Here is a 19,967-nt window from a genome sequence, read left to right on the forward strand (position 1 = left end):
CAAAGCCAGTTGCAGTGATCTCAAAGTTTCTTATCAACTTTAAAATTCTATGATTCTAAGATTCTATGACATAGCGATGTCATTGTCTAGTCTTCTATCAGTCTTTCATTTACAAGCCAGATTTTTCTTAGTTCCCTTTCTGCTTCCTCATAGTAGCCAAGTTTTCAATCACATTTTTGTGTCCCCATTGATTCTCCTCCAAGTTTGCCATGCCCTTTCCCAGTCATTAATATCAGTACAGTGATAACAAAATGGACCAGAATATCTCACCTACCATGAGTTATTTTTTCAGGTGCCCAATGCTCACCCAGGTGAAGAGCTGGGCTTTGAGCCCTGACTCTTTGCAGAAACCCAGCGACAGCTTTGATTATACCATTAACTCCAGCCCAACCTTCAGTGTCACCAGCAGGGCCAGTGCAGCTGGAAGCTCTTCAAGTACTTATGCCTGGACCAACGCTAGCTTCAGTGCCCAGGTGAGGGAGGGCCAACTTCAGCAGGCTAAGTGGAGGAGCCAGAGTCTTTGAGGGCTCAGCTGCTGCTGACCTCTCCTATGGGCTAGCCCAGTGCTATGCCTGCTACATGGATGGATTGTATACAGTGGGAGCGCAGCTCAGGGTTCACACCTTATTGTGTATTTGTGGCTGTATATCAGATTAGATGCCACGGAAGTGCAAGTAGGAGTATTTTCTCCTGGGGCAAGCTGAAGAGGGAGGAGTCCAAGCCTGAATGAAATTGTACAGGGAAAGGGAGCAGTCCAATCCTTCTCACCTAGTCCCAGTTGGGGCAAGAGCTGGACTGGTTCTTCCCATGGTATGACTGTTCTGGTAGTTGGCCCAGGGACACTTGGGAAGTATGGTGCCTTCCAAGTCTAACAGAGATCCACAAAGTGAGGAGACAATGCTAGCTGTGATCCATAGGACTTTCTCCATGTTAGCACCCTGCCCCCATTTACTCCAGTACCAGTTATGGCTGTGGTCATTGTGTCTGAGACCTATACCGAGTTATTCTCTTCCTCCCATCTGACTCCTTTTTTTGCACATTGGCAAGTTGGGTGCAAAATATTATGGTGATCATTAATGTTTATGTCTGTAAATATAAATACTATAGTATATTATAATCCCCTCCCGATGTGGTAGTATATAATGTGATAGGGTCTGTACCTGTGATTTTGTTGGTATAGGGACATCCTGGATGAGGAAGTGCCCTCTCCCAATGCAGGGATCTTCTCTGCATCTTAAAGGGTTGCTAGAGAATTGAGCACTAAAGTGACTTGTCCAGAGCTACAGGGCCAGTATGTGTAAGAGGTGAGACTTGAACCCAGCTCTCTCTGGCTCCCGGACACAGCTCTCTATCCACTATGCCAGTGGATACTACTAATGTTATTTAGTATTGTCATCCTTATAGGAAGAATGTAGCTAAGGTTAAGAATAGAAATAGCAGGGACAGGGGGAGGCTCCAGGCTAGGATTTCCTCTGTTCTTGAGGATGCTCACTCTACTTTGGAGAGCCTCACTACTAAGGACAGCTCTGTGGAGTTCTCCATAGACTTCATAGAGGATGCTGAGAAATCTAATAAGTTGCTTGTTACAGATTAAAAAAAACCTGAGGCATAGCCGGTATCATACACAAAGCCTAAGGCAGTACAAAGAATGGAATGTAGACATCCTGGGTTTCTAGCCTGGGTTTTTCACTTTCAGGAAGATGGGTCCTAGAGAGTTGGAGTAGAGGTGTGATCCAGCGCTGTTTTAATGGGCAGATGAGAAAGGGAGGGGTTAAGGGAAGCCCAGAGACCTGAATGGAACTGGAAGGATACCTAGAGTCAACTATTGCAGGAGGAACTTTTGGGGAAACATCCCCCATGAATGGAAGAGAATTAAGGAATAGGGAGAAAAAGAGGGAAATTTAGTCAGGTGGTTTTACCTGAACTGGGTAGGCTTCATGGGAAGAGCCTGGATTTGTTTGCAGGAGATGATAGCTTGGCGAGGGACTCAGTGGGAAGAGTGCAGATAGTGAAGTGTAGTTGATCCTAGTTGGCTGCTAGGGTAGAGCAGATCCTTTTACCTTTCCTTCTTGCTTTCACTGAGGCAGCCAGAACAAGGTCTAGGGACCCAACGATGCATACAGAAGAAGCAGAGCAAAGTGAAGAAGGGGGTCTTCTGGGGCATCCAGGTGGTTGAGTCACTGGTTTGGAAGAACTGGAGATTGGGCAAGGAGATCACCAAGAACTTGACTTTGAAAAATTTAAACATAAAAACCCAGAAGCTGAAATACAGGTACACAAGGGAGGTGCCCCCCGCCAAGTCTTTTCCCTAAAAGCTTGTTCACCCAGCCCCCAGCCCCTCCTGAGGCCTCTATGTCATGTGTCCCCACATAGAGACCACCCTTAGGTCTTTTCCTCCGTCACAGTCATTCCCTCTTTTACTTTCCTCCAAAGAAGGCTTTCCGGAGATTAAAAACTCTTGGATACTGTGCTCAAAGACATCCTGATCATCTTTATAGCTTCAGTCTCTCCCTGGACACCATTCCATTTTCAGTCACTTGGTCTGTTAATAAAGAGTTCTGTCCTCCTAAGATAACAGTATTGAGACAAAGCCAAAGAATTACATGAAGTATGTGAAGGAAACTTTGTAGCCCAGAAGGGGGATGTTAACATGCTATATTTGGGGCAGTGAGATGGTACAGTGGATAGAGCACCAGCCCCATAGTCAGGAAGACATGAGTTCAAATTTGATCTCAGTTGGTTACTAGCTGTGTGACCCTGGGCAAATCACTTAACCCTGATTGCCTTCACACACACAAAAATATTATGTTTATATGCCTTCACTTAGGGAACTATTAGCTGTGACCCCTTTTCATCACCTGTCCCTCCTCATGTCCCCAAAACCTTCTAGTCCTGAAAATGCTCAGCCCTTCAAACACTGCTGGTTCCTTGAGTTTTGCTTCTGATGTTTGTCTTTCCTGGTTCCATCCCACAGGCTTCCCAGCACTAAGTTCTTCTTCACAGTGTACCCACAACCCATCTTCTTGAGTCCTGGGATGTCCTTTACTCTTCCTATAATCTTCCGGCCCTTGGAAGAGGTATGGGCCAGTCCATAGGGTACGTGGGAGGTGAGAGGGACTCCACACCAGCAGTCTTCCCATTGACTGGACAGAAAGTCGACACCATTCCTTAACTCCTCTTAAGGCAGACTCCTCTACTTGAGAAGTCCTGGAACTTGGGCTCTCAGTTTTGAATCTGCTAGGGCCTGGGGAGGAAGCTGATAAGGTTTCCTTCAGGGTACATGGAATAAAGGCAACAGGGGCTTTGGGAAGCCGTACTCCAATAGCATTTGGGCCATCGGAATCCCCTGGATCCTACAGAGAGACCCCAAATTCCTCCTTCTTTACTCACAGGAAGGCTCACACATTGTCTAAGTCATGTATCATTCTAACTCTACTTTCTGGGCACTAGTAACTATACCTTCTCCTCCCCAAATCTGCTAAAATCTGTCTGTTCATGTGCTGTCCATCTCTGGTGCCCTGGTTGTCTTGACCAAGCAGTGAGGCAAGGATATCACCTGAGAATTCCTGCCCTGAGACTACAGAGTGAAAACCATGACTCTGCCTTCCTTTCCCTTCTCTGTGCCTCTCCCCTGCCCTCCTCATCTGCTTCATGCCCTTTCTTAACACAGAAGGAGTATGTGGATCAGCTATGTTTTGTAATGGCAGAAGGTGAGTTTTCAGTGGAGCTCAAAGCCACCCTGCCTAGCCACCAGCTGTTCTGCCCCCCATCACTGCAGTTGCCTTTATGTGCTGTGTCTGATTCCACCGAGGCCTGGTTCAATCTGTGCAATGTGGGGTGAGTTCATTGTTACAATGCCTGCCTATCCATTTCTGGGCTTCCTCTACTTGCCTCTCCAAGCTGTGTTGGCCAGGGGCAGGCTAAGTATGGCAAAGACCATTTGATGGGGAAAGCTTTTCGAGACTCCAAGAATCCCTTGGGAAACTGGAAAACACCAAAGTCAGAGAGATTCTGGGAATGCCCCTTTTGATTGGGAGGTAGCTTTCTGGAGGATTCTGTAAAAGAGGGGGGACCTCCACCATACCACATAGCAAGCCCAGGGAAAGGAGAGCTAGGATTGGGATGATAGGAAAAGTGGGAACAAGAATAAACTCTCATAGGTCTGATGTTTCCCCCAGGGACCTGCCCACCTTCTTCACATGGGATTTCCCCAACCCATTTCATGGGCTGCCCTCCACGGGGTTGTTGGAACCAGGCTCAGTTTGCCAGATCAAGGTTGTGTTCCAGCCTCTCGTTGCCCTCATCTATGATGTCCAGGCCATTTGTTGGTATGGGAAGACTAGTGAGCAGAAAATTACCATGCAACTCCAAGCTGTTGGTAAGATCACCCCCTTTTTTTGTCTCTCCTGTTGCTTAGGCCAGTAGAGATGGAGCTCATAGACACTTGGAATCTTAGAGCTGGAAGGAATGTCTAGTCCAACACTCTCATTTTACAGATGAGGAACCTGAAGCCTAGATAGGAAGTGACTTTCCTAAGGTCACTCCATCAGTACATGGAAGAACCAGAACTTGACCTTGGGTCTCCTTCCATTCTAGCATGCTGTTGCTAATGGAGATGTAACATGCCTCCTTGGGCCCAAACCTGAACTCACTGCTTTCATTCTAATTCCTGACATCCTCCTCACCTGTCCCCAGCCACCTCCAGCCCCATCCACAAAACATAAAATTTCCTTACCTTTTTCTTTTCTCCCACTCTTGCTTGGTTTTCTTTTAAGTTGGCTTCTCCAAGACTCCTTGACAGTCACATGGGCAGATTTATAGCCTTGGAATATTTGCCCTTCAGGTTTCTCATGTAGCCAGCAGGTTAAATGTTTAGGCTCTCCTTGGGGTACGGGTCAGATTGCTTACTTGTGTATTCTTCTAAAGTTCTGACATCATTTCCTTTCCTTTCTTCCCCAGCTAAATGCCCCCAGATAATGGTATATGTAAACAGAGAAGGGGCTGAGGAGATTGACCTGGAATCCTCCCAGAAGGTGGTGAACTTTGGTCCTGCCCCAGTGGGCTACACTATGAAGAAGTGCATCCAGCTGTTTAACCCATCTGTGGTATAGTCCAAAGACTGGGGAACAAAGATCTGTATTAACCAACCCCTCTTGCCCCACCTGCAGGGGACTCTCTGATCCTGCAGGGGACCAGACTGTTCATGAAAACCTTTGTTCCTCCCTCAATACTTCTTCCATTTAATATGATCATTTACGTAGCATTCTCTGAAACCCTAAACATTTATATTTTAAGAATTATTATTATTCCTTCCCTTCTTTTCCCCATCTACCCAAATCCCAGAGTGTCTTGCTTCTTAGCTCCAACACCACTACCCCTGAAATGTATCACAGGTTAGAAACTATCACACATCTTTCATCTCATAGAATTTTGAGGTGAATACCTGGCAGTTGTAGATGGAACAGAACACACTTTGGAGCTCTTGAGTGCAGACCTCTCACCCCTAGGCTGGCACTGACTTCCTTTCCCAACCCTGGCCTCTATAGGTGAATGCCCCATTCCGAATCGAGGCTAACCGAGACCTGTATGAGGACGACCGAGTGTTCACCTGCCCGATCATACGAGGGATTGTGTCTCCTGGGGAGCAGATGTGGCTTCCTCTGTTATTCCGTCCCCAGACTGTGGGCCTTCAGAGCATTGACTACATTACAATTTTACCACCTGGGAGCACCTCGAATGTCTCCCTTAAAATAACTGGTTTATGTGCAGGTACTAATGTTCCCCATACCCTCATTCCCTGATTTCCCCTTCCCCTGAAGGGGCTTGGAGGGTATTTCTTGAGTGGAAAAACATGGTTCAGATTCATCTTTCCAGTTCCACTCATGAGTGCCTTTCTCCGTGATTTCCAAGTGGATGTTTGATGTCCCCTGGTGGCCCATTATAAGCATCACATCTCCTACTCAGTTGCCACTGGATTTGGGGAGGGGGTGGCCCTAGAAGGTTCCCAACTCTTGTGGGAGGCGGGGAGGGTCATATACACAGCACATTAATGTGGTGATATTAGAGGTCCTTTCAGAGAATACAAGACTAAAGAGGCTTTCTGGAAACTGTCTGGCTATCCTTTTTATCTCAAGTGGGACCCTCTGGCCAGGCTGACGCAGAGCTTTCTCATTCTTAGAACAGAAAATAGGGAAGAAGACTTCATATCCTCTTTTGTTAGCTACTGTTCTGTCTTATATCCTTGACATTCTGTAGGCTCTTCTTAATGTCTAACCTTTGTCTCTCCACCTGTTGTCATTTCCTTCTGTATCACTGCAGGCTCTTGGTCCAGAAATTCATCTCTTATAAAGGGGAAGCCCCTATCCTATCCTATCAGTGAATGGTTTCCTATTAAGCCCTCTTTTATTTTCCTCCACTCTCTCCAAGTCCCCTGAGAGGATTAAAGTCAAGGGCGGGTGGTAGTGAGCTTCCCCAAATCAGTAGACGCTGAGTGTGGTGATCCTCTTGCTTTTCCTATCTGCATAGGCCCTGCTGTGTCCTTGAAGCATTACTGCATTGATTTCAACTGGATCACCTTAGGCCAGTGTGCCACAAAATCTCTGATGATCCATAATGATGCCGATTGCCCTGCTTACTTCATGTTTGAGCTTGATAACCAAGAGAGTGTCTTCTCCTTGGAGCCTCAAAGTGGGTTTCTGGGTAGTAGGGAGCAGAAAATGCTGACTATCACCTTCCAGCCCACCCACCCTATCATCTGCTACCGAAGGGTGGCATGTCTGATCCACCATCAGGTAGGATGTAGGGAATAAGTTTGACCTGAAGGTTAGGGAAGGAGGGGGATTGAGAAGCAAAGGCAGCAGCTCTTTATAGTACTTAAAGTGAGAACAGGTAGATGTTGGGACAGATGAGAGACCATCTGGTGAGCCCAGCTCCCCAGGGAAGTAGAATCATTTTTCCAGCTTTACTTTTGATTTTCTTGGATCCACTGAATGACCACAGGCCTATGGACAATAATACTTACTGCTTCCATCTTTGTATGGCAAGGATGAGTGAGAAGTAATATAAGCCCACTATTAACACCAACCATGTCCCTGAGATGGTTGGGTAGGTTTCTCACCATCAGTGTTTCTCCACACTGCTCCTTTCCCCAGAAGGACGCAGTGTAGACAGAGGACATCAGTTCCAATTCCACACCTTTACTCACTATCTGTGGGACTTTGGAGATGTTGCTTCCCCTCCTTAGATCTCAGGTTTCTCATCTGTAAAATGAAGGAGTTAATGACCAGATGGCCTCTTGAGATCCAGCTAGAAATAGATGATTCTATGATCCTGTGACATGTAAGGTAGAGGGCTCTTCATTTAAATTTCTCCCCCCAAAGTTGGCCCTTGGGTACAGAAGATTAGGGGCAATTGCCTTGGGACTTGTGATTTGGGGATAGTCCCCCCACCCTGCTTGGGGGACTAGATCTCTGAGCCATGACTTGGGAAGAAGGTTATAGTTTGCAAAGGACCAGAGGGTCTCCTAAGCTCAAGTCAGTCAAGTGGGCTTGTTCCTTCATCTTTCAACAGGGCCCTGGATGTTCATATTGACTAGATTTTACCCTCATAAAATGATGAGATAAGGGGTGGCTGAGCCCAGAGGGCTTTGGCCGAGGAGCCGTGGTTCACTACGGCTCTCTTGTCCTTCATATAGGTGCCCCTGGAATGTCCTTTAATGTTCCAAAAATGATAGATAAAGGTGTCCTGAAAGGACATTAGTTTCTTCATAAAGAAGCCCAGGGCATCTGATTTAAGGGGTGGGAAAGAATTCTAGCATCTGTTCTTAGACTATTTCTTTATTCGTACTCTCAGCTCCAGCTCTTATCCCTGCCCTTAGTCACTGTTCCCTCATCCCTATGGGCTCTGAATTACTGTCCTGTTCTCCATCCTTCACTTCAGCTCCTAGACTTCCTTCCAATTTCCATACCCACCATGACCCTCCTCCCACTCCTTATTGCCACACTCGGGGCGTTGCAGGAACCACTGTTCTTGGATATCATTGGGACCTGCCACTCTGATAGCGCCAAGCCAGCCATCCTGAGACCCCGGCACCTTAAGTGGTATCGTACCCACATGGCACGGGGGTTGATACTGTTTTCACCAGACATATTGGGCACCATGCTGAGGGAGAAGAAGCTCGCTCGGGATGAAGACGGAGCGCTCATGCTGTGCCATGAGGTACCGACAGAATCCTCCATATCACATTACCAGCATGGACTCCCACCCCCATGCTGCCACCACCTCACTGTTCCTGGTACCCCACAGTCCAGCTAGGTAGTCTTTCTTGTATTCCAGGTTATAGATCTAACCCATCTTACTTGTACTGACTCTTTCCTATTGTCATTAGAAATCAAAGCGTCATTCCCTGGCTAGCTCTCAAGAATCTCTTACAGGAAGGAGAAGGCCATGAGGAGTTGGGGGTAGAAGCAGCCACAAAAGAAGGGGAGGTGTCAAAACAGGGCTAATTATCCTGCTTCCACTGGCTGAAATACTTGGAAGGAAATAGATCTGAGTGGGGCCAGGCCCTTCCCTATAAGCTTTAAGGATGGCCTGGGCCCTCCTCTCTTTGTTTACACAGGACCCTGAGGAGCCGCCCCCTGCAAAATATCCATCAATTCCACCCCTGAGTGAATATTTCCTGGATGGGACCAGTGACACAGCCATCTTCCCTCCAACGGTCAGCATAGAGCCCCTTGTGGTGAACTTCGGCAGGTGCTCTAGTTCTGAGGAACTCCACCCCTTCCCACTCTGCCTGACCAATCACACCAGAGGCAAGATTACAGTTGTCTGGACTTATAAAGCCAACAGTCCCTTCCATGTGGTGCCTGATGTGGTTGACATTCCCCCACTCAAGAATACAGCCGTCCGCCTGCACTTCCTGCCTCAATATCCCAACAAAATCTATGCTGCTGAACTCGAGGCCTTTGCCTACTACAAGGTGCGTTTGCACAATGCACTGTGTGTATATGTGTGCGTGCGCACCATGTGTGAGTATGAGTATGCACATAGGAATGTGTGTGTGTGTGTGTGTGTGTATGTGTGTGTGTGTGAGAGAGAGAGAGAGAGAGAGAGAGAGAGAGAGAGAGAGAGAGAGAGACAAAGACAGATAGTGGGGTCCTTTTTGGTACCCCAGGATGGATGTGGAGAGTCAGAAGGGTAGCTGCCATGACCCACTTCTCTTTAAAGGTCATGGAGTTCTTTCTCTTTGTGCCTCTTGCAATTTCTGTGCTCCCTATGGCTAGCCACCTCCCTTGGTGCTGGTTTCTTGGTCTTTCTATGTGGGTTTGATTTGGACAGGTCCATGTTTGGAGGACTTTATTCATCCCCTGGCAAGATGTATTGTGGTCACTGTAGTCCGAGAGAGAGCAGATGGTAGGTTTCTTAGGCCAGGGACTCAGAGGAGGTGTCTGCATCTTGGTGGGATCACTTTCGAATTAACGACTGATGCTCAACTTTTCAGGCTAAGACACTTGCTTTTATCCATTCACCCAATGGGGAGATAAGGTTCTAGGAAAATGTGGCATGATAACCAAATTCATCAGAAACTAATTTTTAATCAAAAAAATAGTTTAGGAATTTATCCTTAGACAATAGGCGTTGGAAGAGACAACTAGAAATACAGTTTGTTCTCTTTTGCACAAGACTGTCTTTGATTTAACAAACATTTGGAGTCAAATACTCAAATGGATGTGTGATCGTATTGATTTGGTTGTTTCCTCCCCGGTGATGCAGAGCCAAAGACTATCTATATCTGCTCACCCTGAGAGTTTAGGGCCAGCCCAGACTCAGGCCAGTTGGGCAGTTCAAGTTTTGGATTGGAATGAAATGAGACATTTGTGAACCATCATGTAACAGAAAGTGGTTTACTCAACAGTAGCATAGAAAGGTTATTCAGCAAGGACACAGCATGGATTTAATGGGGTACAGCTCCCCTGCCTGTATATTTGTCATGCTGGTACACCCCCAACAACAAGGTATACGTTCTTCTCCTCATGCTGAAAGGGCTTTTGTATTTAGATGACCAGGAAGCTATGCCAACAGTGTCGAGCATGGTTTTATAACTTTTTAGAGACAAATCAGCTAAGTTACATGGAAGAGACCTACCACATGCCACCCCTGCCTGGCAAGGTCCTAAAAGTCTTCTAGAACTCTGGTCTCCAAACTCCTTTGTTGGTGCTCTCCCCCATCAGCAAAAAAAAAAAAGTTTTGGACATGGGCCTCCAAAATGTAAATATTTATTTATAAACGTAGATACTTATCACCATGATAGTAATAATTAATACATTATAAACATATACTAAATATAACTTTTAAAAGGATAATAGAAAGATATAATATAGGATCTAAGGGTCAATAGGCGGCCACTAGAGTTTATAGAGTAGGAGATTAGTGTTATGGTCAGATCTGCAATTAAGGAAAATCGTTTTGGTAGCCAAATATAGGAACAATTAGAGAGACTAACAGTTAGGAGGGTAACCTGTCTTGTCTTTAAGCTCAATCCTCTATCCAGCCTTTGATACAACCTCCTCCCTCCCTCAGCCAGTGGGGGGAGGGTGAAGGACCATGGGAATGATTTCCAAAAGCTATAAGTCCTTCAAAAGTAAGCACACATTTTCCTGGAAATGGCCAAGGCACCTTATCGAATGCTCTATGAGATGCACCTCCCAGCACTACCACCACATAATCATACATTCTCAATGGCCTCTCTTAACTCCTGTTCCCTGAAGTTCCTCATCAATATGTTTCAGCCTATTCGCATACACCACGTGCCTCTCCATCGTACTTACTCTGTGTGATATTTGTTTTCAATCTTGAGACATGATTGTGTTTCATGGCTCACAGTATTAGGACACCAATAGAATCTTATTATTCAGAATAACCAGGTGGTTCAGTGGATAGATCACTGGGCTTAGAGTAAGTAAATCCAGCCTCAGACACTTATTAGCTATGTGACCCTAGGCAAGTCACTGAACCCTGTTTGCCTTAGTTTCCTCATCTGTAAAATGAGTTGGAGAAGGAAATGACAAACTGCTGCAGTATCTCTGCCAAGAAAACCCCAAATGTGGTTATGAAAAGTTGGTCACAACTGAAATAACTGAACAACAACAAAATATTATTATTAAAAAGATGTGCCTTTGTTTCTGAAAGAAACTTGGGGCCATTAAAAGAGTTTTAAGATTCCTAAATTTTCATTTTCCTTTTCTTCCTCTTTAGTTCTGAGCCTACCTAGCTGAGCATCCATACCATGTTTTCTAGCTTTATGTACAGATAGACAAGGTCCACCTAATAGCATGTCATAATGTGGGCATTATGGACATTCTTCATCCAATGCATGCATGAGTCAAAACATCACCCTGTGATGTCATTGGTTCTTTTCAAAAAAAATGAAGGACAAACAATAACAAAAACAAAAACAACTTCACAAGTGCTGTTGCAAATACCTGAGATTATATGGGCACTTTACTCCTGGCAATGGCCTTCTTGGGTCAAGGCCTTTTAACACAAATAGGTTTTTTAAAAATTTGTGTCTTTTGTTTTTATATTACCAAGATTTTCTGTTTCTTTTCCCTTCATCCCAGAGAGTAATCCCTTAGAACAAAGAATTTTTTAGGAAGAAAGAAAAAGTAGAAGAGAAAAAATTCAGCAAAACTGATCAATACGTTGAAAAAAGAATCTAACTATATATATAATGTTCTAATACATATATATATAATGTTCTAACATATATATAATGTTCTTATATATAATATCCTAACATATATAATGTTCTAATATATAGGTATATAATGTTCTAATGTATATATGTGTGTAAAATGTTCTAACATATATAATGTTTGAATATATATTTAATATTCTAATATATAATGTTCTAACATATATAATGTTCTAATATATTTATAATGTTCTAATATGCATGATGTTCTAACATATATAATGTTCTAATATATAATGTTCTAATATATATGATGTTCTAATATATACAATGTTCTAACATATATAATGTTCTAATATATACAATGTTCTAACATATATAATGTTCTTATATATAAGTGTTCTAATGTATATAATCTAACATATATAATGTTCTAATATATAATGTTCTAATGTGTGTGTATATATAAATGTTCTAACATATATAATATTCTAATATATATAATGTTCTAATATATATAATGTTCTAATATGTATATAATGTTCTAATATATATAATGTTCTAATATATACAATGTTCTAACATATATAATGTTCTTATATATAGTGTTCTAATGTATATAATCTAACATATATATAATGTTCTAATATATAATGTTCTAATATATATAATGTTCTAATGTGTGTATATATATAAATGTTCTAACATACATAATATTCTAATATATATAATGTTCTAATATATATAATGTTCTAATATATATGTAATGTTCTAATATATAATGTTCTAATATATATAATGTTCTAATATATATATAATGTTCTTATATATTTATAATGTTCTAATATATATAGTGTTCTAATATATACAATGTTCTAATATATATAATGTTCTAATATATATAAAATGTTCTAATATATATGTAATGTTCTAACATATATATAATGTTCTAACATATATATAATGTTCTAATACACATACACACACACACACACACACACACACATATATGTAAAATGTTCCACACCTCTGAAAAGGAACAGTGAGTGCAGGAGAACTACCAATACAGTATCATCTGCAAACGGGTTTGTCTGAAAGACTTCACCATCCTTAGGAACTCCTCCCTCATGTTACATCAGTGGATACAGATGTTGCTGTGGAACAGTCTCCCTCCAGTCTCCCCCCCTTATCCCTTTGTCTCTGGACACTTAATTAGATGGCTCTTCAGTTCCCTGTGGTTCCCCTCTTCTGCTGCTTTATGGAGTTTATGGCAAATGAAAAGTTGGGAGTACAATCAATTTGCTCAGAGCTCCCAATTAAGAAGATTTCTAATACTTAGGAAAAGGTTTGGCTCACAAGCTAAGCCCTGGTCTCCTTATGATTGACACAAAATTCAACCTACCAGAAACATTTATGTGAAGAAGGAAGGAAAGTATGATACAGTGGCTGTTGATGGATAGGCATTGGGAGAAGAAATTAGGGAAAGAGCAAGCTTTATCTTAGAACATCCTTCAGTCCTTGAAGAGGTGAGTCACAACCAGTGACTTTAACCCCAGTTTTCTGACCCTAGATGTCTGGAGAGCCAATGGGTCTCTATTTCTTGATTCTTTTTTAAAATTAATTTATTTTCAACATTTGGAACATTCAGTTCCAAAAGCTTTTGAGTTCCAAATTTTCTCCCCTTCCTTCCCCTTGCCCGTCCCCAAGATGGCATGCGATGTGATGTAGACTGTACATATACATTCACATTAAACATTTTGACATTTATTTCTTGATTCTTTATCATAGATCATGTAGGTGGGCAGGGGATAGTAGGCTGGATCTGGAGTCTTGAAGACCTGAATTCAAATCTATTCTCAGACACGTAACAACTGTGTGACCCTGGGCAGGTCATTAAACCTCTCTCTGTCTCATCTTCCTCATCTGTATAGCACCTGCCTCCCAGGATTTTGTAAGGCTCAAATGAGTTACTATATGCCAAGTGCTTCGCAAATCCAAGAGTGCTACGTAAATGTTGGCTAATATTGTATTCTTTCCCTATTGCTCTTGTATTGTCGACTCTTTCCAGCTTAGCTTGTTTGGTCACGGGCAAGGGCTGGGTAGGCTAATTTCATTGTTGTTTCAGCTATTGAGGTCTTTCTGATGGACTTTGTGCATCAGTTTGTCCAGATCTTCCCATGTTTCTCTGAATTCATCATACTTATTGTTTCTTCTTATGCAACAATATTCTTTTGCATCCATAGGCCATAGTTTTGGGGTCCACCCAACCTATTTGATAAGCACCATTTTGTTTTCAGCTCTTTGCTATCATAGAATATTGCTAAGAATATTTTGGTAGATAGTGGATTTTTTTTCTTTTACTCCTTTGGAGCACATGATCAAATGAGTTAATGTGAAGTACTTTGCAAACTTTAAAACACCATATAAATTTGAGTGGAGGTGGTGGTGGTGATGATGATGATGATGATGACGACGACAATGACACATCCAATAATTGGGTCACTGGATCAAAATCCATGGACAATTTAGTCACTTTTCTTGCATGATTTCAAACTGATATCCATAACGGTTGAACCAATTCACAGCTTTACCAACAGCATGTTATTATGCCTGTCCTCCCAAAGTCCCTCTAACATTGACCGTGCCCCATTTTTATTAACTTTGTCAGTTTTTGGGGTCTGAAGTGAAATCCCAGACTTGTTTCAATTTTGCCTTTCCTCCAATTTGTGATTTGGAGCATGTTTTCAAGTGGTCATTTATAGTTTGCCATTCTTTTTTGGAAAATGATTTGTTTCTGTTCTTTGACCACTCCACTCTGCTGATTCGCTTAATCTTTATAACAATGGGGCCACTTTAATGGAGAGGAAAGTCCTTCTCCATGTCTTAACTGTGGGAATTCTCCTTGTATGATCTGTGAGGACTAGGGGAAGGACTCTGGGAGGACCAGAGAAATCCCTGGAAAGTGTAGCTAGATTGTCTTGGAGTCTGCCCCTTGTCTTGCAGGTACTAAGGAGCTATAACAACATAGAGGAAGACTGTACTGTGTTTCCATCTTGGTGCCTTAGACTGATGGCCATGGGGCATACCTACGAAGTGGACAAGGAGCACAATTTCCCTCGTTATACCTTAGATGTCCCCAAGGTGAGTGGAAAGCCACAGAAGGTAGGTACTGGGTCTCTGATTTTAGCATGAATTATGGATTTATATACATATAAATCCTTTTCTGCCTCTTTCTGGTACATCCTAAAATTCAGCATGTCAGCCACCTCAAATACTTCTGCTCTAACTTCTAGAGGGTGTATTCTTGTAAGAAATTCCCAGTCTGGAACCCTGTCACTCCACTGGGGTTTCCTGGGAGATCCAGGGGATTTCAGATCTATTTCAGGAAAACACTGATCCAGGTACTGGGCTCCTTCTTCTCATTGGCTCTAAATAGCTTGAGCCCTGGTTCACATCTCTGAGATATTTGAGACAACATTCTGCTATACTCTAGTCACTTCCCTTGGGCTCCAACCTTCTGCTTCTGGTTCCAAGTCCTGCCCCCCTTCTTTTCTTTGTCCCATGTGCCATATGACCTAGAGTCTAGTGCGTGTGTATTAGGGACCCGCCTCAATGTGTCATGAAGGTGACCCTGACTATGGCTATGAAGTACAATCCCTGACAGCTCCTATAAAGTTGGAAGGGATTTGAGTACAGGCCCAGCAATGGACTATTTCTGCTTTCTGAGAACCAGCACAGCTACCTCCAGACAAGTCCAAAAGGTTAGCTAGCACATGATCCTAGGTAATGATGGAGTGCTAGATTTGGAGTCAGGAAGACCTGAGTTAAAATCCTCTCTAAGGTACTTAATAGCCATGTGACACTGAACAAGTCAACCTCTCTCTGCCTTAACGTCCACATCTGTGAAATGGGGATAATATTAGCACCTGTCTCTCAAGGTCATTGTAAAGCTCAAATGAGATAACATATGTAAAAAATATACCTTAAGGCATTAGATAAATGTTAACTGTTATTCACTATGATGACTCATGAATACTATCTAAAGAAGGTTATAAACTGCATATTTAAAGGGAGTACCTAGACTGACAGAATCCCAGATCCTCAAAGAATTGATGTATGTATGTGATGAAGCAGGTTCATACAAAGATACTGAGGACCAGACATTTGCAAAAGAAGTAGGCCCTGGGCAATTTGGGCAGCCCATAAGCTTCTACTTCTGTCTGTCTGGTTCCCACCAATCCCAGGCCAGAGCTTCCCCTCCCCAGGGTGTGCCCACTTCTGCCGGTCATGTGCTTAAGTCGTCTAGGGATGATCCCTGCCCAAGTCCCCTTCCCTGATGTGGTGTGACAGGGTCTTAGAACCTCCCCCACACACCCCCCTTCCTCCTTCTCTCCTCCTCAGCTCTTCCCTGCAGTTTCTTCCAACACCATGAGCTACCGTACCTTGTTACTCTGCAACACTGGATCTTTGATGTTCACCTTCAACCTGATGCCAAGTAGCAGCCCAGAAGTCACATTCCGACCCACCTCTGGCTTCATCCTTCCTGGGGCCTGCCAGATCTTTCTCCTTTCCACTTGCCCCAAGGACATCCCCTGGAAACAGCACTCATTAACCCTGCAGTTCAACTTTTGCCCCAAGTATATCAAGGTAGGGGCTAGGAATGGGGCGGAGGGCTGGAGATTGTTGCCTGGCCAGGTCTGTGTCTCCATCCACATATAGCTCTGTTCTGCCTGTCGTCAGTTTCCACAGTATAGCAAAGCACAACACAGTGGAACTGGAAAGGCCCTTAGAGATCATTAGATCCAACTCTTTCATTTCATGAAGAGATAAGAGGCCCAGAGTGATGAAGTGACTTATTGGATGTCGCCCAATTAGTTAGACATAGAATGAGGACTCAAACCTAGGGCTGCCCGAAATGCATCCTGTAAGTAACTCAGTGTCCACACAACCAACATGCAGAGATCATTCCATGTCTCAAAGCAGACAGACATTCTGTCTACAGTCTTCCCCCACCCATCCCTACACTTAGGTAACCTGCAGCATGGGAGACTCTCTTCATTCCATGTAGCCAGAGTCCTTTGAATAGATGAGATAATAGTCATCTAGAACTCAATAAGGCATGAAAGATGGCTGAGTTCTGCAGTTCTCTCTATGTAGAAATTAGCACATTATCAACAAGTTCTTTACTATAGCCCTTTAGCACTTTTTAAAATTAACATTTTATTCAATTAACAAGCATTTATTCTCACATACAGGGAAGGAGAGGAAGAGAGAATCATAAATATTTGTAGTCAAGTAAAACAAATTCCCCTAATGGCCATATTCTAACACTTTTCAAGAGGCCTACAGCTTGTAGGCATTAACCCTCAGCTGTTGACCTGAGTAAGAAACAAAAAGTGGGATGACAGAGGAACCCTGGGGCAGAAAGGGACGAAAGACATTAAAGACACCTTGCTCTGCCTCCACCCCAACTCCCCACCATAGGAACCAATTCATTCAGGGTTGTTGGACTGCTGGCCCCAGTAGCAGAGTGAGAGGGATGGGGAGCTCTCTTTGACCGCATGGCATTTTTCCTGAATCCCTAGGAAATCATGATGATGAGCCGGGAAGAACCACTGCATCTTCAGCTGGAGTCTGGCACAACCCTCTTTTTGAAGCCCACTTATGTGGGAGGCTCCTCCACCAGCCCCTTTACCATCCGAAACACTACACGCCTGCCCCTGTCATTTGAATGGAAGTACACCTACCACAACAGCAAGGTGGTGTCTGTCCGGCCTTCCAAAGGGATCATCTTGCCCAATGAGGCCATGGTAAGTCCTGCCCTGTCTCTTCACTTTTGAGAGACTATCAGGGAAACTGGCTTCGGTCTGGAAGGCCACTATTACACCTTATTCCACTTTAGAATACAATAGAAGTGTTGGAGATAAGGAGTGTGTGTGTGTGGTTTGAATGGTAACTCAAGCAGTAGTCAGAGTAGAGTGGAGGGGAAGAATTTCAGTTGCTAAGGATGGGTCAAGGAAGAAAGGAAGAGGAATTCTCTGGAGGTAAGACCAGTCAGAGTTCCCTGTTCTGCCCTTTTCCCTTATTGAGGGCTTGACAGGGGTCTTCAGCCAGGGGAATCTGAGTCCCTAGAGTCAATATAACACCAACAAACATTTCTTAATCATCTACTATGTGCCTTACACTGCACTAAGTTGTGGTGATGCATAGAGGTCTAAGACCAACATTTTCCCTGCTCTCATGGGGATTACAGTCTAGTTAAGGGAGACAGAACATACCTACATTTTTAAAAGTAGCTACTAATGTGTAAATAGCTTATATGATGTGTTTTAGACAATAAGAGCTGTATATTGGAGTTCATAGATTGGAAAGATCTCTGGGGGGCAATTAGGGAAGATTCCATGAAACTATGTGCATATGGCCATCTCTGTAATTTCAGATTCACAAATGGACCTTCACTCCTAGTCTAGAGACCAAGTACCTGATCCGAGCTGTCTTGTGGGGGTGGGATGCAGGAGCATCTTCTGGCCTTCCTCCTTCCCAAACAACTCACTACATACTAAGAGTCATTGGGGAGGGCATTAAGGGCTTCATTACTGTGAGTATTTTTCCCTCAAACAACCTCCTATTTTGTCTCTCTGAAGTTGCCCCCCATCCTCCCTCCACTGTAATAGCTCTTTCATGCCTCTTTTATGTGAGATAATTTACCCCGTTCAATTTCCTTCTCCCCGTGTACCCCTCTTTCTCACTCCTTAATTTTGTTTTTTTTTTTAATATCATCCCATCATAGTCAACCCGCATCCTCACCCTCTGTCTATGTATACTCCTTCAAACTGCCCTAACAGCAATAAAGTCCTTAAGAGTTACAAGTATCATCTTCCCATATAGGAATGGAAACAGCTGAATCTTATTAAGTCCCTTATGATTTCTCTTTCCTGTTTATCTTTTGATACTTTTCTTGAGTCTTGTATTTGAAAATCATATTTTCTGTTCAGCTCTGGTCTTTTCATCAGGAATGCTTGAAAGTCCTTTATTTCATTAAATATCCTTTTTTTGGCCTTGAAGGAATACACTTGGTTGTGCTAGGTAGGTGATTCTTGGTTTCAATCCTAGCTCTTTGCCTTCCAGAACATCATATTCCAAGCCCTCCAGACCTTAAATGTAGAAGCTTCTAAATCCTGCGCAATTCTGACTGTGGCTCCATGATATTTGAATTGTTTCTTTCTGGCTGCTTGCAGTATTTTTATCCTTGACCTGGGAGCTCTGGAATTTGGCTATAATATTCCTGGGAGTTTTCATTTTGATTTCTCTTTCAGGATGTGATTGGTGGATTCTTTCAATTTCTATTTTACCCTCTGGTTCTAGGATAGGGCAGTTTTCCTTGATAATTTCTTGAAACATAATTCTAGGCTCTTTTTTGACCATGGCTTTCAGCTAGTCCAATAATCCTCAAATCATTTCTCCTTGATCTATTTTCCAGGTAACTTGTTCTTCCAGTGAGATACTTCATATTTTCTTCTATTTTTCATTCTTTCAATTTTGTTTTATTGTTTCTTGATAGCTCATGGAGCCATTAGCTTCCACTAGCCCAATTCTAATTTTTAAGGAATTATTTTCTTCAGTGAGGTTTTGTGTCTCCTTTTTCATGTGGCCAATTCTACTTTTTAAGGAGTTATCTTCAGCAACCTTTTTATATCTTTTCCCATTTTTCGTGCTTCCTTTACCAAGCTGTTGACTCTTTTTTTCATGAATCACTCTTGTTTCTTTTCCCAATTTTTCTTCTACTTCTCTTATCTGATTTTTAAATTCCTTTTTTGAGCTCTTTCAGGAGTTCTTTTTGGGCTTGACACTAATTGAGATTTTATCTTTGAGCCTCACATGTAGCCATTTTGATACTGTTGTCCTCTTCTGAGTTTGTGTTTGCTCCTGAGGTGGGGGCGGGGGGAGCGGTGCACTGTCCCAAGCTTCAAGTTTCTTTGTGAGCTAGTTTTTTTTTTTTTGGACAGATCTATAAGTTTTCAGTTCTTCCAAGGTGATATGATTAAGAAGAGGTGTGGTCATTGCTCTCCTGGGCTGTGCACTGGTCTATGAGCTACCACAAACACTCTTTTTTGCCCTGGACCAGTGACCCTTGCTTTAATGTACTAGTACTCCTCCTCATCCTGGGACTGTGACCCAGATCTGTGACCTGCAGGCATATGCAGGGCCTCACTGCTGCCTTGCTGGGGCACAGCCTGCTACTGGCTTGCCTAGGCTGCCCGTACTGGTCTAAACT

At 43.1% G+C, this 19,967-nt stretch overlaps 1 protein-coding gene across 1 annotated transcript in view; it reads left to right on the plus strand.

Annotated features, from left to right (window-relative positions):
- The first annotated feature begins 299 nt into the window (after positions 1–299).
- CFAP65 (cilia and flagella associated protein 65) overlaps positions 300–19,967 on the plus strand; it is a 45,041-nt gene continuing 25,373 nt past the window's right edge. The window contains exons 1-14 of the mRNA XM_036755714.1: positions 300–473; positions 2,088–2,272; positions 2,975–3,077; positions 3,671–3,837; positions 4,179–4,378; positions 4,960–5,105; positions 5,547–5,769; positions 6,526–6,791; positions 8,017–8,217; positions 8,618–8,977; positions 14,696–14,833; positions 16,094–16,339; positions 17,278–17,502; positions 18,132–18,290. Of these exons, the coding sequence (XP_036611609.1) occupies positions 300–473; positions 2,088–2,272; positions 2,975–3,077; positions 3,671–3,837; positions 4,179–4,378; positions 4,960–5,105; positions 5,547–5,769; positions 6,526–6,791; positions 8,017–8,217; positions 8,618–8,977; positions 14,696–14,833; positions 16,094–16,339; positions 17,278–17,502; positions 18,132–18,290 (2,793 nt within the window). The remainder of the gene's footprint in view (positions 474–2,087; positions 2,273–2,974; positions 3,078–3,670; positions 3,838–4,178; positions 4,379–4,959; positions 5,106–5,546; positions 5,770–6,525; positions 6,792–8,016; positions 8,218–8,617; positions 8,978–14,695; positions 14,834–16,093; positions 16,340–17,277; positions 17,503–18,131; positions 18,291–19,967) is intronic.

The sequence above is a fragment of the Trichosurus vulpecula genome, chromosome 4, assembly GCF_011100635.1.
Source record: "Trichosurus vulpecula isolate mTriVul1 chromosome 4, mTriVul1.pri, whole genome shotgun sequence".
Taxonomy (NCBI): Eukaryota; Metazoa; Chordata; class Mammalia; order Diprotodontia; family Phalangeridae; genus Trichosurus; species Trichosurus vulpecula.